The sequence below is a fragment of the Centruroides sculpturatus genome, unplaced genomic scaffold, assembly GCF_000671375.1.
Source record: "Centruroides sculpturatus isolate CEXI.00-Female unplaced genomic scaffold, Cexi_2.0 scaffold1036, whole genome shotgun sequence".
NCBI lineage: Eukaryota > Metazoa > Arthropoda > Arachnida > Scorpiones > Buthidae > Centruroides > Centruroides sculpturatus.
In genome coordinates this window covers 74448-91395 of record NW_019385233.1, presented here as the reverse complement: position 1 = coordinate 91395, position 16948 = coordinate 74448, and the positions used below count along the sequence as shown (strand labels likewise).

Genomic DNA, 16948 nt, shown 5'->3' with positions numbered 1-16948 from the left:
AAAGCGTACGTCACCACCGCAGCGGGCGGGGGATTTATCGGCCGCCGATAACGATTAGAACGGATCGGCGCGATGATAACGCGGTGGACGCGATACTTCGCCGTTTGTTGCGCGTGTTGCGTGCTGACGCTGCCGTGCTGGCTCTATTATCTGACAAAGGAGGACTCGAGAGCGCACCCGGATCCGGAAGACACGAAAATCGTCTTGCTGTGGACCCCCTTCTTCGGAAAGGTAAACTATTTGAACTTCTCCGCCGAGTACCCCTGCCGGGAGACGCGCTGTCTCTTCACATCCGACCGATCGCTGCTCAACCGCAGCCACGCGCTGGTCTTTCACTCGGCCGACATCACCGACTTTCCGGTCCGGCCCCGACCCGAGCAAGTGTGGGTGTGGCACACCTTGGAAGCGCCTCCCAACACCGGCAGCCTTCGGGATTTCGATGGACTCTTCAATTGGACCGCCACCTACCGACTGGACTCCGACGTGCCCGCGCCGTACGGATGGTTCCGGCGCCTGAGGCCCGACGAGCCCGCTCCGTCTCTCCGCGACTACTGGCGGGGGAAGTCGGCTCCGGCCGTGTGGTTCGTCAGCAACTGCCTCACGTACTCCAACCGGGAAGGCTACGTCCGGGAACTGAGACGCAGCCTGCCCGTGGACGTGGTGGGCTTCTGCGGCAACCTTTCCTGCTCTCCCAAGATGGCCGACGCCTGCTACCGAGAGGCCTCTCGCACCTACTTCTTCTACCTGGCCTTCGAGAACGCCCACTGCAAGGACTACGTCACCGAAAAGTTCTTCCACGCCCTTCGCTACGACATGGTTCCGGTGGTCTTCGGGGGCGCGAACTACTCCGCCTTCCTTCCTCCCGGGGCCTACGTCGACGCCTCCCTCTTTCCCCGTCCCGACACCTTAGCGCTCTTCCTCCGCAAGGTGGCGGCCAACCGCACCCTCTACAACTCCTACTTCCTGTGGAGGAGGAACTACACTTCCGGAGGCTACCACTGGTCTTGCGAGCTGTGTCGCAAGTTGCACTCGGACCCGCCTACCGCCGCCTCCGTCTATTCTCGCCTGGAAGACTGGTGGATCGAGGGAGGCCGATGCCGCAAGTGGCGCGACGGCGTTCTGACGTCGCCGTAGCGCGGAGTTTCGTTCGTCTCGCCTCCGCGAAAATATCAATTTAAGAATATTAAAAACTTATTTGTCACGCGTGGCGCTCGGGAAACGGAAAAACGGATAAGGCGTGTTTTTTAATCGATCGGTATCTTTAATAATTTATGTACAAGCGGAAGGTGGATAAAACTGGATTCGGACGTCGACGGGAGATTCCTTCGTCACAAGATGAAGAAGAGCGCCACCACCACCACCATGACGACGCACAGCGCCAGGATGGCCGTCCACTGCCTCCTGTCTGGAAAGAAAGCGGTTAGAACGGGTGGAAGCGGGGAAATTTGTCACGGAAGAGGAAGAGCTTACCACTGGACAGGTGAAGGGTCTTGGCCAACTTCTTCATGGTGGCGTCCATCCTGGATTCGGTGTTGTCCATTTCGTATCCCAGGTCGTCCAACATCCTGAAAGACCGACCAGATAAAATTGTTATACAAACGAATAAAGTCGTGTAATTATTTGGGCCTTGACGTATTTTGTAAAGTTCTTCGCTCCGAAACGTTTCTCCAGAATATTTTCGTTCGCGCGGAAATATCCTACGGACCAGTAAGTTACGTAAGCCACATTTACGTACGTCCCGAACGTGGGTATCACCGACGTTCGAGACGTACGGAAACACAATGGTTCAAATTTAGAGAGGACGGTACGGAAGAAAGTTTTCATTTTTATGAATTAAAGTCAATTCTCCGGTTTGTGTTCGAGAATAAGTCGGATTTACGTAAAGGTGCGACTACGCAGACGGCGTCATCGAATACTGCGCGTGTGAAGTGGTACGAGTAGAAGACGGCTTCTCTTATATTCAGTCTACTGTATATATAAAAACATTTTTGTTTTTCCAAACTATACATTATTATAATTCGTTAGTCGTATAAATTATGTTTAAGTTATCTTTATTAGGATTACTTCGTAACGAACACGTAAAAAAAGATCCTCTTCGCTAGTAGTAAGCGTCGTAGTCGAACCGTTTTTTTTTTTTACTTCCGTAAAGTGCGGTAATTCCCGCTTCTACGCGTGACGTCGCCACTTTCTCTCTCTTGTTCGCAGTTAACGAGAGCGATGAACGTCGTCAGTCGTCTGCGTAGTCGCACCCGAAAGTCGTGCGAGAATTTTTTTAAATATTAAAACTTTAAGGTTGAAAATAAATAAATAACCGTTATTTTTACATCTATAACCGCACTTAACCAGAGACACCTTAGTATTGACTGTCTGATTAAGTGCGGTTATTTATTTGTTTTCAATCTTAAAAGTTTTAATATTTTTTTAAAAAGACGTATACTTAAACCGCGCCACCGATAATTCGTAAGAGACTTACGCCGATTGCTCTTCCAATTCGCTTCCGATCTTCCTGCTCATGGTTTTCAAGGTCCCCACGCTCTCGTGTATCTGGTCCAGTTCTTCGTCTTGCACGTGGATGATCTCCTGCCAAAAGACCGAGCGTTCCGTTAGCCTCGCCGGAATACGACTTTTAAGGTAAAGTAAGCCGAGAGAATTCGGAAGCCGACGTCGAGACGAAAATTAATGTTAAGAGCGGCGTCCCGGCATTTTTTCCTCTCGTTAACGCTTCCGGTGGAGGTAAAACGCCGCGGAAAAGAGTTTCGTCGTTTGATTCTATTTTCGCCTCGGCATTCCGAGGGCCAAATAATACCACCCCTTCACGCGCTCCGGAGTTTCTTTTTCCGCGAAACGGCGCCGCCGACAAAGCCCTAACGCGTTTACGTAACCTCGTATCCGTATCGTCGGTAACGACTGCTTTCCGTTTGTACCAACGACAGATGTTCCGACTCCGGCCGGTCGACGCTAAAATACGGCAGAAAAACGCGTAGTAAAATAAATTAGGTAAAGTAAAATACTCCGGAAATAGGGAACCGAAAGCGCGCGACGTTTGCCGGGTATTTTCCAACGTTTCCGAATAGAAATTCCACGGCCGACGAACGAAGCCTTGGCGCTCCGAATTCGTATCGTATCGGTAATAATTAAATAACCGGCCAGACGGACGCCGCGTTACCTGTTGTTTCTGTTGAGCGTCGTTGACGAAATGCTGCAGGGGACTTTCGATCTCGTTCTGCAGTCTGGTGTACCTGGCTTGACTCGACCCCGAACTTAAGAGGCCCTTAAAAATAGGCAAATTCCGTAAATGACTTCTTCCCCGGGAAAGAAAAATTGGGGGGAAGGGTGGCCCTACCTGCCTGGTCTTCTTTTCTTTGTTCTCGAACATTTTGTCTCTCATAACCTAGGATCAAAATACTAGTTTCAAATACAAATAAAAAACAATTAAAGTCTGTGACGTGTGGAATCCGTTTTCCCGCTAAATTTTATCAAATGACTCTTACTTGAATTTCCGCCTGGACCTGGACGATGAAGGCTTTTCGGCTGTCGATTTCTCCGTCCTCGAGTTTGAATTTCTTGGGATTGTTTTCCACGATGCCTGCCTCCGAGTTAAGGAACGCGCGTCGGGCCTAGTCTATTCCGGCGGCGAAACGTCCGACTTTCCACGTTTCGTTACTCGAACGGACGGGGCGGGCCGCTGCCTCTCGTTGACCGATTAAAACTACATAACCCTCATCCGTACGGATTACTAAACCCGGTATTTTTAATTATTGGAATTTCGCACCGCCTCCGATTTTGTGTTTTTCCGAAGACGAAGTAATTAAAAACCGGGTCACGCGACGTATTTTTACTCGAACTCCTTCTTCGAGCATTTAGCATTTGCGCGTACGACAACGACGGGCATTTAGCGCAGCGAATAATACCGGGCCGACGAAAGAACTTAAATTCAAACTTTATAACTCGGTTACCGTAACGGCCGGAAAGTTCGAATTCCGATAAACGGGAAGAAAACGAGACGAAACGTAAACGACCGGACTAAGGGCTCGAACAATCGAGAGACGCGAAACGAACCGGGCCGGAAAAACTACGTAAGAACGAAAGGGAGAAGTCGGAGGACGCGACCCGTGGCCGACGTAAGTGTCCAAGATATACGTACCGCCTTTTGGCGGAATGATCGGTGTGCCGGTTAAACTGCTACTAAAATATAAAATGAATCGGATGTAACATTAAAGAAAATCTACCTTCCTTTTATAAATATAAGGACCGACGAGGGGTCAATTAAGAGCCGAAATGCATTTCCACCACCGATAAAGCCTACATCAACGACCGCTCCTCGTACGAAGAAAAGCCGATAGCTTTAAAATCCACAACAAAACCAGTAACGGAACGTTTAATTAAAATTTAAAAGAAAATTCTTCCCTCTGCAATAAAATAACAGCATCGAGATGTGACCGACTTAAAATCGAGAAAAAAGTTTCCGTTTACGGGACAATAAAACGACGACTTATCGACATTAGCAGTAGTCGGTGGGGGCTACACCCACCTTAAAAATAACGCCGTCTCCTTAAGTTTCGCACAAAACCCGCGTTAACCGAGATAATTTACGACCAGTTTCTTAAATTTAATGTGTTTTACGTTTTTGAATCGAACAGCAATAAAATACCCACAAAAGAATACTGGTGGAGTTTCCAAAGTGCTATTTTACGTCGTTAGAAAGAAGGAAAAATGAGGAAATTAAACGTATAATCGCAATTTTTAACGTATTTCGCAGTTTTAAAACAAAAACGAACGAAGAGAGCACCGGACAAAACGGGAAGCCGGGTTATTTCTAAAACCTGCTTTTTCAAACGTATCGTTATTTCGTACCCCGTCGGGTTCTCCCGTAATTCGGATCTTACGGGATGTATCTATATCGCATTCGCCGATATCGCGAGTTAAGAGAAACTGCGGCGGCATTCGCCGGAAAACGGACGAAATCGGTAACGTCTTACCACGTGACTAGTGACTTCCGTTTTAATACATTTCGGTATTCTCTCGCCGCACGCGCTACTTAATCTGTGGTGCGAGCGAAGGTAGCGTTTTTTTCTCCGCAGTTAAAACGGACGCTCGTATCGTAAGTTACGACACGTAACTTACGATACGAGGTATTTGCCAATTCGGGCCCGGCTCTCTTACGAGATGGTAACTTCGCAAGACGATTCAGCCACCGCGACTCCCGGGAACAATTTTACCTCCGCTTTGCTAACTTAATAACCGGGCCTTTTCCCGTTACCGAGAATCGTTGGACGAGTGGAAATGATTAAGTATTTACCTTATTAATTACGGCCGTTACTTTTCTTCTAATCGGAAAATCGTACGGCAAAAAATCTCGGAATTAGAAATGCAATTTCCGGCCGAAACCTGTTTGAACTTGGCGCGCAGCCTGAGTAAATTGGCGCCGGGCGCACCCGTCGGCTCGCGAATGTAATTAAACGGTGCTCCCGCTACAGTTTAACTAAAATTGCGCCTTCGTCCGTCCTGCCGTTTTCGAAAAGTATTTGCTCTTAATCGCCGTATTTCAATCCTAATACACGGTTTACGGTTTGGTGTAGTTTTAGTTAGGCCTACTTTTAATAGTAAATCTCGTCATCCGGTTAATCCGGAGTCTGCCCTATTTAAGCCTACTTATAAAAAGGTGTCGGCCTTATCTGACGTCTTTCGGGTACGGGTACTAATCGTAATTACGGTTAAACGATTAATTTACGTATGGCGAAATTTTACGGCCACGTTTAAAAATACTTGTGGCGCCATCTGTTACCGTGTTTTATTTAAAATCTTATTATATAACATAGCAAAACCCTAATTTTCGGAGTAGGAATGAGTTTTACGTAAAATTATTAACGCTAATAACAAATATTAAGTTCGACCCTTCTCCAGATACGACACGCGATTCCCTTCTATCTCTCCCGCCCCTCGACCTTTAAACCACGTTTATTTAATAGCGTAGACCCCCGGTACGCAAAATTTCACAAGTATTCGACCCGCGGCTCACTCATTGAGCTTCGGATTGGATAACAAATATCTCGCTCCCTCTCACACACTTCCGAATTTTTGGCATTCCTGGACCTGGAAAAGTCCCGAGTCCAACGATGCAAAAATCTCGTGGAAATCATATTTTGACCGATGGCCGCCATTTCTTTCCCTCTGTTCTATAGGAGTTAAACAGAACCGGGGAAGATGTTACGGTTACTGTTTCTTTTTGACTGTCGATGTACACTACGCACGTGTTTTGCTTTAACCTAAATTCTCCGTACTACTTTTTCGTTAATAATATACCCATCTCTTTTGATGAATCCGTAAACAATGTGGGAATACTCGACTCTAGCCTAACAATTAAAAATTATAAGGGGCTGGTCGATCGGTTCCGCATCGTAAATATTGTGGCAATTTTGCCAGTCGATTTCTCATAAACCTACATATCCGTTCGCTGTTCAGAAATTTTCGGTCCTTCGAACATTACTGTCCACCGATACGGGTTTCCGGTTAATCGAGTGCTAAGGGAGTCTCGATAGGGTTTGTAAATAGCGTTGTTAACAAACCTACCTACACGGATATTTATTTTGATAGTATTATTTTCTAAAATTTTTAATGTTGTTTTTTAAATCACAAATGAAGTGAATCTTCGAGTTCCGGTTGGTCACACCCGTAATGTATGCCGTTTACACAACTGGAGATGCTTTGTATATCTCGCTCTCCTTTATTGGAGCCGCATCTTCGACAAATAGATCCGTGGATGTATACACCAATTTTTTTAAATGTATAAAAAACTGTACGGTTGTTATTTTTTTGTTTATATGGTTTTGGGCTTATTGTTACGGGGAGATATTATTTTGTCGTTTCTGGATTGTACCTCGGACTTGTAAAATAAATAAATATTATAGTACTTAGTTGTCCGGTTATTTTGAATATTATAATGCAACAATTTGATAACAATGATCCTAAAAATAAACTTGGCAGAATTGTTGTTGTGGCGTAATACAATATGTAAACTGTGGTAATACTGTAAAAGCATCCGGATTAACAAATTTTAGCTAATGTGGCTATTTAAATTTTGAACTATCCTCAATAGTATTGTGGAGATCGAATTGTCAATATTACTTTAAATTATTTGGTCGTTTCGAAGCATTGTTTATGTACCGAAAATATTTATATCCGCATGCAAAATAATGAAAGTATTTTAACTTTTTATAACGAATTTATCGACTAACCGAAATCGAAAAGGATACTAATAGTTTCTTCTAAATCTTCCACATCCCACCCAATACTTCTCAAACTATTTCGTAATTCGTTAGTAGTCCATTCTATTTCTTCTTTACTGACGAGATTAGAATCCTTTTGAACTTCGCACCACCTCTGATACAGTGCTTTAGTTTTAGTTACGGCTTGAAGCACTTCACTGAAAATACGTAACGAAACGATATAAGTGTGCGGCTCTTTAAAAATCGTATTTTCATTTTTATACTTAAAAGTCTAAACAGATTTCATCAATCTGTTTTTTTCTTTTTTGCATCTAGTTTGTAAATTTTACACTTAATAAATAAAACTGAAAATAAAAAATATTTAGAAAGCCGGTGGAGTACTGTTGTTATTATCATATTCAACAGAATCAGTCAATTTTGGTAATTTCTACTGAAAGTTTTTTGGTAAACTCCCAGGAGTCTCTACTAATTGAGTGATCGTCAAAAATTGGAAAAAAGGTTACAGAAAATTTATCACAAAACTTATTCTCTTGTAAAGTGTAAATTTTTATTGTAATTATAAATTTATGCATTTGGTATGATTATGTTTTAGACTTTATATACATATATTAAAAAATGCTTTAAAAAACATCTAACGCACTTAAAAGAAGAAAAACGAAACAAAGTTTAGAGTAAATTATAATTATAAAAGTGTAAGTACACTTTCTAGAATCCATGTGAAATCCAGCCTACTATCTGGCACACAGAGCATTGTCTCAATTTTGCTCTGTAACTTTCATTAATTTCTCTTTTATCCATATCCACAGAAAAAAACAAATAAGTTACAATTTGTCATTTGTACATCCAATGCATATATTTTTCTTTCTTCAGAACAAACCATTTGAGTACAATTTTTAAAATTTTATTTCTAACTAAAGTAATTTTGAAAAGAAAAATGAAACCAAAATGTGACTAATTTTCATAATCAATTACACAGATAAAAAGAAATAAAAACACCACAAATTATTGTAAAAAATTACAACAACGGTAGAATTATGAGAGATTGTAGCCCAGGCCACAATTATAAAAAGGCTTTAACAACTGTATTACCAACAATTTGGATAGTACAGGTGATGATGTATTATTTGAGGCTAAAAATCATCATGGCAATAGGAAACAGGAATGATGACAATAAAGTTTTGACAAAGATTAAAATGAAGAATTATTGTTCCAATAACTTTTCCAAATTTTTTAAATGCAAATTGCTAAGTTTTTCTAAATTTAACTACACAATACTAATTATCTAATCATTAAAGTTGTCAACAGCTGATGATCACTGAGACAATGTCAAACTGTTACTTATTGACTGAAATTTCATTAAGTGATCATTATAAGCAAAATGACAATCATATTACATTACATAATGCATTTGTATGTGTTGTGTTAATTTAATTTAGTTCAATAGAATACCTCTACAGAATTATAACTTGTTGCACTCTGTTTATGAATTGATACAATTATTTTTGTACTGCCAACTGATTTACATTCTTGTATCAAATTAAAGTACATTACAAATAAATGATCGCAGAAACACAGTGATTAAAGGTTTCAGATTCTTTGGTTCCATTTCTCTCTAAAATATAAACAACTTCAAACCCTGAACTTGAAAAATTTTTAAACTTAATCAGTACTGGATAAGATGGATATAGATTTTTTCCCCTACCTACTCTCTATAATAAACAGAAAATAAAACAAATATCTATGGTACCGTACATAACATAAAACAGAGGTAAATTGATGTTAAAAATAAGAAAATAGAATAATGAGATAATTGTGCTTCAAATATCAAACATTTTTACAATTAAAATTACATGTAATAGATAATGTAAAATATACTTCAAAATGATTTATATATATGCGTTTATGATATGCAGTAATGTGTCTGCTTATAATTTGCAACATCTTAAAGTTTGTTTGAACTGTTAGTGATTTCATACTAATTTACATGATAGTGTAAAGTTTATAAATTTTAAAATTATCACTTTATTCATAATTCAATAATTAATAATGATCNCAGTCAGGATAAGTAATTTTATATATTTAAATATATGATTTGAATACAAAACAACTGTATCCAAAATGATAAATCAAATGCATATTAAATAAATAAATGCATGAAAAATATGCTATATTCATATATGCCAATTTCATTATTAATAATATAAAAGCCATTATATGTTTGTATGTGTATAAATTCCTCATATCTCTTACAATTTTTGTCCATTACAGATGAAATTTTGGTTTTGTTTATTTTATGTTCTGACGAAAAGTACAGACTACTTATTTTGTGAAAATATTAGCTAAAGAATAAACATTTTATTGATGTTGGATAGGTAATCTCACTTACGTTGCAGCGACGTTGGCAACCTCATTTAGTTTGACAGAATTTCCATTAAGTTGTATCTTTAAATATTTTGGGAAATGGCATATTTTAAACTTACTTTGTTAAATTTAAAATTTAAACTTAAAAAAAAAAAAATAGCAGCATTGTGTCACTTCTATAACAAATTTTCAAAAATCTTTCCGTAGTGACCAGATGATGTCCTATTATTCAATTGGAAGTTACGATCTAACAATCCCGTTATTTAGGAAGCACTATCGCTCATCTACTTAACATACATACAATTCATTTTTGTTTTATCAACATGGAATTACAACAACTTGCTATTTTGTCAACAAAAAATGCCTAAGGGAAAGCATAAGAGTAAAATTGATCGAGTAAATTCTAGATCTGAAAGAATAAGAAAAACCAAGACCCCGAAGACCATGAAGTCCGACTTGAGCAACGTCGAGTAAGAATGGCTTTGTCCAGGGCTGCAGAAACAGCATTGCAACATCAACTCGACTTGAGCAGAAAAAATAGGTGGAACTATGGATGGAAAGCAGTGTATAAATAAATTTTATAACGAAAGATTTTAATATAAAGGCCATCATCTGTTTGTATATGTGTAATTCTCTATAAATCCTACTTCTTTTGTCCACTTTGGGTGAAATTTTGTTTTGTTGCTCTTTATATTACAACAAATAGTATAAACTACTTAATTTGTAGAAATACTAGTAACACTCCTTGAATTTCTTGAAATTGCAACTCTTCTCAATTCTTCGATCTCTACTTTCCCATAAAAAGTATTCTGTCAAACTTGACAAGAATTTCTAGTGCAATAATACAAGGGTCATCCAGGAAATAATGACTGTTTGGCTTTAATAAATTGAAGAAATATATTTTATTAATAAAAAGGTGTCACAAAATTAAAGCTTACTTTATTTCTCTACATAATCACAGTTGTTATTTAAGCATTTGTCAAATCTGTCCAGGAGTTTTAGAATTTAGTTTGGAAATTTTTGATCATCTACCCTACAGTCCAGATCTTGCTTTTTGCGAAGTGATGATGAGGTGAAGAGTTCTTCACCTCATCATCACTTCCAAAACATTTCCCATCCAGGAATCTTTGAGGTTTGTGAAAAGGCGAAAATCGCAAAAAGCAAGATCTGGACTGTAGGGTCGATGATCAAAAATTTCCCATCCAAATCAATCCAGCAAGTCTGTGATTGCAGCAGCAGTGTGAGGGTGGGCATTGTCGTGAAGAAGCACAATACTGCGAGAAAGCATTCCATGTCTATGATTTTGGATTGCTTGCCATAGTTTTTTTAGGGTGTCACAATATCAATCTGCATTGATCATAGTGCCTTTTGTCATGAAATCCACCAAGAGAACACCCTTACGATCCCAAAAAACTACCGATATGAGTTTTTGTGCCGACAGAGTTTGAATTTTTGCAGTTTTTTGGTAATAAGGGTAATTGGCGCTTGGTCTCTGGGATGAAGTGAGACTTGGTCTTGTAATATATGTTGTCACAAATCAAACAATAAATACAGTGAAAATATGTATCGGGTATCTTAATATGTTAGACATATATTATTTGTAATACTTTTTATTATTTAAAACTTTGAAAGTAAAAAAACTATATTTAAATTATCAGTACATACTGTAAATTTGTTTTTTCTTGAAAAAAGTTACCTTTTCTTATAGTTAAAATTTTTCTTCACGTAAACCTATCTCAATAAATTTTACAAATTCTTTAATGTATTGCTTTTGTCCAATGTAAGCAGTGTTCTATCTGTAAAAATAATTAAAAAGATAAAAACACAATAAAAAAAATTCTAATTTTATATTTAATGAAAAATAAAATTCAAATCTACAAGTTAAACAAACAAAAATTTAAATAATTTAACAAAAATAAAAATATTAAGAAAAACTTAAACATATATGAAATGAAAAGTAACAAAAGTTAAAACTAAAATGGATAAAATATAACTTGATATTAGAAAATTAAATATTTACTTTTTATAATTTTTTTCCAACTTTGTTATATAAACAAATACTTAATGAATCATCAAACACCTGATGCTGAGAAATGTTTATTAAACAAACATAAATGTTTTCGACCTAATATGACAGGCCATCTTTAGATGTAACCGAAATTCTTCTTTTTTAATCATGTCTTTATCATTTCTTAAAATATTGTATAAATTAGGAGCTCTTTTGAAAACCATTTTTGAGTGTTTTTTTTTTGTCCGACACTTGTTTCACAATGTTTGGATTATAAGTGAACGTGGAGATTTTAAACTGATTTGTTTTGGGTTCATATTATATTGCCTCCTTCATATCTTTTAACTAGTCCTTCTATTGTACTCTTTTTATATTCTAAGTTTGAAGCTGTTTCTTTGATTCTATTAATTTCTTTGATCCTGTCCAGCACATCAGAGCAACATGANTAACTTGATATTAGAAAATTAAATATTTACTTTTTATAATTTTTTTCCAACTTTGTTATATAAATAAACAAATACTTAATGAATCATCAAACACCTGATGCTGAGAAATGTTTATTAAACAAACATAAATGTTTTCGACCTAATACTTCGGTTACATCTAAAGATGTAACCGAAATTCTTTTTTAATCATGTCTTTATCATTTCTTAAAATACTGTATAAATTAGGAGCTCTTTTGAAAACCATTTTTGAGTGTTTTTTGTCCGACACTTGTTTCATGATGTTCAGATTATAAGTGAACGTGGAGATTTTAAACTGATTTGTTTTGGGTTCATATTATATTGCCTCCTTCATATCTTTTAATTAGTCCTTCTATTGTACTCTTTTTATATTCTAAGTTTGAAGCTGTTTCTTTGATTCTATTAATTTCTTTGATCCTGCCGGCACGTTAGAGCAATATGAATTTGCTCTTTTAATGAGTGCACGAAAAGCGGACAGTTTGTATCCGTAGGGGTCGTTCGAGTTAGCCGGAATGNACGTGGAGATTTTAAACTGATTTGTTTTGGGTTCATATTATATTGCCTCCTTCATATCTTTTAACTAGTCCTTCTATTGTACTCTTTTTATATTCTAAGTTTGAAGCTGTTTCTTTGATTCTATTAATTTCTTTGATCCTGTCCAGCACATCAGAGCAACATGAATACGTTCTTCTGATGAGTGCATGAAAGACTGTCAGTTTGAATCCAAAGGGGCCGTTCGAGTTAGCTAGAATGTATAGTCCACTACACATTCTGGCTAACTCGAATGACCCCTTTGAACAAAAAAACACTCAAAAATGGTTTTCAAAAGAGCTCCTAATTTATACAGTACTTTAAGAAATGATAAAGACATGATTAAAAAAGAAGAATTTCGGTTACATCTGAAGATGGCCTATCGTATCAGGTCGAAAACATTAATGCTTGTTTAATAAACATTTCTCGGCATCAGGTGTTTGATGATTCATTAAGTATTTTAAAGAGCTGAGTATAATATTTAGTTAGTTAAATAAATNCGTGGAGATTTTAAACTGATTTGTTTTGGGTTCATGTTATATTGCCTCCTTCATATCTTTTAATTAGTCCTTCTATTGTACTCTTTTTATATTCTAAGTTTGAAGCTGTTTCTTTGATTCTATTAATTTCTTTGATCCTGTCCAGCACATCAGAGCAATATGAATATGCTCTTCTGATGAGTGCACAAAAGACAGTCAGTTTGAATCTGAAGGGGTCGTTCGAGTTAGCTAGAATGTATAGTCCACTATACATTCTGGCTAACTCGAACGACCCCTTCAGACAAAAAACACTCAAAAATGGTTTTCAAAAGAGCTCCTAAATTATACAATATTTTAAGAAATGATAAAGACATGATTAAAAAAGAAGAATTTTGGTTACATCTGAAGATGGCCTATTGTATTAGGTTGAAAACATTAATGTTTGTTTAATAAACATTTCTCAGCATCAGGTGTTTGATGATTCATTAAGTATTTTAAAGAGCTGAGTATAATATTTAGTTAGTTAAATAAATAAAATGGAATCACCCCATTGCTTGGGCAGCAGATATTTAGACTAAAAGAAATGAAAGCTTTTGTTCAAATATCTGACTGTCTTTGGCGTAGAACAATTCATTTAACAATTTGGAATGATGCAGAACATATAAAACATGTATATGTTTTAATAATTCCAGTTATATATCATTCTATAAGGTTAAATATGTTTTCTAAACTGAAGACGGTCTGATTTGACAGTAAACATTTTTTTTCTTTTAATAAAAATGTCAGCTACCCAAACTAAGCACCAGTTTGACTTTTTACTAATCGAGATGATGCAGAGTTTTGTGAACTTTATAATTTTATTAGAATAAATCAATAAACAAAAGCTTACTTATTCCCAAAAAGTTTTTTCAAATATGTATTAAGATAATACAATAACAAATTCTGCCGATTAAATCCGACATACATAATTTGGCAACCGATCAGATCCGATACAGTTACTTGCTTTTATCCATACTCTACAGGAATCAGTAGTAAACGAAAGATCAAAAGTGCATTGGTTTAGAGTAGCATTTTCCAACTTTTTCACACCTGTGGACCAGCAAAAGTAGAATAACACTTTGCAGACTAGCAGAAGGCTAAATTTAAAAGATGAATTTTCTTAGACTTAAAACTGTTTAGATGCGGGTGACCAAGCAACTGTCATAACTTTATTTAAACAATTGCAATAATAAAAAATAAATAAAAACTGTTTATTAGTGTTGTAACGAATAGTATATTCGGCCTCAGGCCGAATACCAAATATTCGGCCAGGAGCGTGGCCGAATAGCCGAATATTCGGCCAAACTATTCGGCTTGATTAACGCACGTATGAAAATTGGCGCGCAAATCGCATTATGGCAAGGATCCTGCTCTCTATTGGCCCGCTGTCACTACGCTTCGCCAATCGCGTTAATTCTTGGCAGTTGTAGCCGACAGACAAGAGTGTCATGGAAGTATGTGATAAATGATGATATCAAATGACCTACACTTGTAAATAACGGAAAAAGAACAGAGAAGGACCGCGAAGTGAAAATGTGAAAATAAATATGAAATTGAGTNACAAGTTTAAATTATTATTATTTTGTTATTACAAAATTTTCTGCCAGTCTACAAAATGTTTGGCGAACCAGCAGGAAATTTTCAGGGATGGCACTGGTCCGCAGACCCAAGGCCGAAGAACACCAGTTTAGAAGATATCCACTTTGCTTCTCATCCATTTAAATTCAAATATAAAGAAATAAAACTTTATTAATAAATTTATGGGTTCCTTTTGTATGCAGACCCTGTTTTTTTAAAAAAAAAATTGAACACACCTTTAATAAATTTATAACATTATAGAAAAATTGCCATATTGAAAAAGTCATTGCCAAAACTGTCTTGAAATTGGCTCTAAATATCACCAGACCTGGCAACGATGTTTGCACATTGTCCATTCGTCAGTAAAATCACATCTCTTATACAAACTTTTTTTATACAAGCAGAATAAGAAAAAGCACCATCAGCTCACTCTTTAAGTGGTCAAAGCCCATCACGATGCAGTACTTAACATAAGATTTGTGCGTCAAGCCTATTTCTGTTATGGTGTTTGAATTGGTACTTTTCAATAAAAATTTGTATTAATTATTGATATAATAAAAATTGATTTTAGTTTTAAAGCAAATATTTATTAATATTGTTACTTACACAAAATTTTACCTCACTTTCTGGAGAAAATAATTTGCATTTGATAGCTACACAAAGCATTTCAGAGTAAAACCAGAGTAAAATAAAGAGAAAGAAAATTTATATAAACAATACAATAACTATAACTCACAATCCTATATGAAAATTTAAGAAGAAAATACTGATGCATACTACCGTGTACTACATATGTAAAGAATTTGCATAACAATAATCATCTGATTTTGCACCAGCAGTGACACAGTCCAAAAAGACAATAAAAATCAGATGGATAATGCATGCCAGGCTACTTTGGCTGCAACAAGTTTTAATAAAATGATCAAATGTCCCAGATTAACCAGGACAGTCTGGGATTTTTCCAAGCAAGCAGGGACAGGGTCCTCCTTGGAAAAATGTCCCAGTTTTGAATAAAATGTCCCCGATTATGCCATTTTTATTTATAAATAAATAGTTCATAATAAAAAATTTAATTTATAAAAAATTGCTTTGAAGAATTCTCCTTTAACATTTACTATTTATGGAATATTCCATCTTAGCAAATTAACACAATGTTACTTAAGTAGAAATGCAGCTAAGCATAGTGCTATGACCAAAATCCTACACTAGTAAAGTTGACAGATGTCTCGAGTTAAGCAGGATGGTTTCGCTTTTTAATATGCTGTCCCAATTTTTAAACTGTTTGAAAAATGTCATTTATTGCGTAAATTGTAATTCAAAGACGAATACTATTGTATACGAATTATAACATAAAAGTTTTAAAATTCAATTTATAGAAATAGTAGTGCAATTCGCAATTTATTCTTGTCTGTCACCACCATTGTTGGACAACAACAAATGTGTACTATGTGCGGTCGTGCAAATGATGATTTTTGCTAATTATCTGAATTAAAAAATAAATCTCTTAATTATTTTAATTTTGATAAAAATGGCAAAATTTTGGTAACTACTTATTGTTGGTTAGTCAAAAATAGTACACCAAAATCGATCACGTGACTGACATGTCATCACGAAGTACAGTACCTAGCTTAACGCCCCACTTTCTACGTTTTACGTGGTCACTTTAGTTTTAACCTGTTGTAGCACAAGGTAATGGTGCTTTTGCTTACCATAATCATATAAAAATATTTATGTCTGATTCCTACTAGATAGTGCTTTCTACCAAGTTGGCACTTGCCAAAAAACAACAGTATGTAACAAGACCATTGATTGGCAAATCGTGTGGAGAAAATACTTTACATTGAGTTGAGTTTACAGTACTCAGAGATATATGTGCCCATAATGGTTGGTAGTGGATAGCAAAAACACTACAGTAATACCTCGACTTACGCGATTTTCAAATCTCGTTGATTCGTTTTTTGTTTGAGTGCCATGCAACTCTTGATTACTCACTCCCCCACACTATTGTTTGGCTTACATGTTCGGACGTGTTGCACAGAATCGACACACAGCTACAATTTATTTTGTGTTATTTATTTCTGTGTTTGTTATATCTATGGAAACTCAAGAGACTCTATGTGATGATTTCTTGCAACCGTGAACGAACCAAAAGACGAGATAAGATTAACAAGAACATTTATTAGCTTACATACATCTGACTTGGATTTTACACAAATTGCAAAATTATACCCTGACTTACACGAATTCAACTTACATGGTTAT

The 16948-nt window shown here is 36.7% G+C and overlaps 2 protein-coding genes across 2 annotated transcripts in view; one reads left to right on the top strand and one right to left on the bottom strand.

Annotated features, from left to right (window-relative positions):
* Positions 1-33: 33 nt before the first annotated feature.
* Positions 34-1211, top strand: LOC111636513 (alpha-(1,3)-fucosyltransferase C-like). Its single transcript, XM_023381793.1, has one exon. It carries the CDS (start codon positions 73-75, stop codon positions 1132-1134), a length of 1062 nt encoding a protein of 353 aa, XP_023237561.1. The 5' UTR covers positions 34-72; the 3' UTR covers positions 1135-1211.
* A 52-nt stretch (positions 1212-1263) lies between these two features.
* LOC111636514 (syntaxin-6-like) overlaps positions 1264-16948 on the bottom strand; it is a 32000-nt gene continuing 16315 nt past the window's right edge. Inside the window, exons 2-8 of the mRNA XM_023381794.1 lie at positions 7254-7423; positions 3492-3586; positions 3344-3391; positions 3167-3271; positions 2474-2580; positions 1471-1565; positions 1264-1405 (exon numbers count right to left, since the gene is read on the bottom strand). Of these exons, the coding sequence (XP_023237562.1) occupies positions 1329-1405; positions 1471-1565; positions 2474-2580; positions 3167-3271; positions 3344-3391; positions 3492-3586; positions 7254-7423 (697 nt within the window). The 3' untranslated portion in view covers positions 1264-1328. The remainder of the gene's footprint in view (positions 1406-1470; positions 1566-2473; positions 2581-3166; positions 3272-3343; positions 3392-3491; positions 3587-7253; positions 7424-16948) is intronic.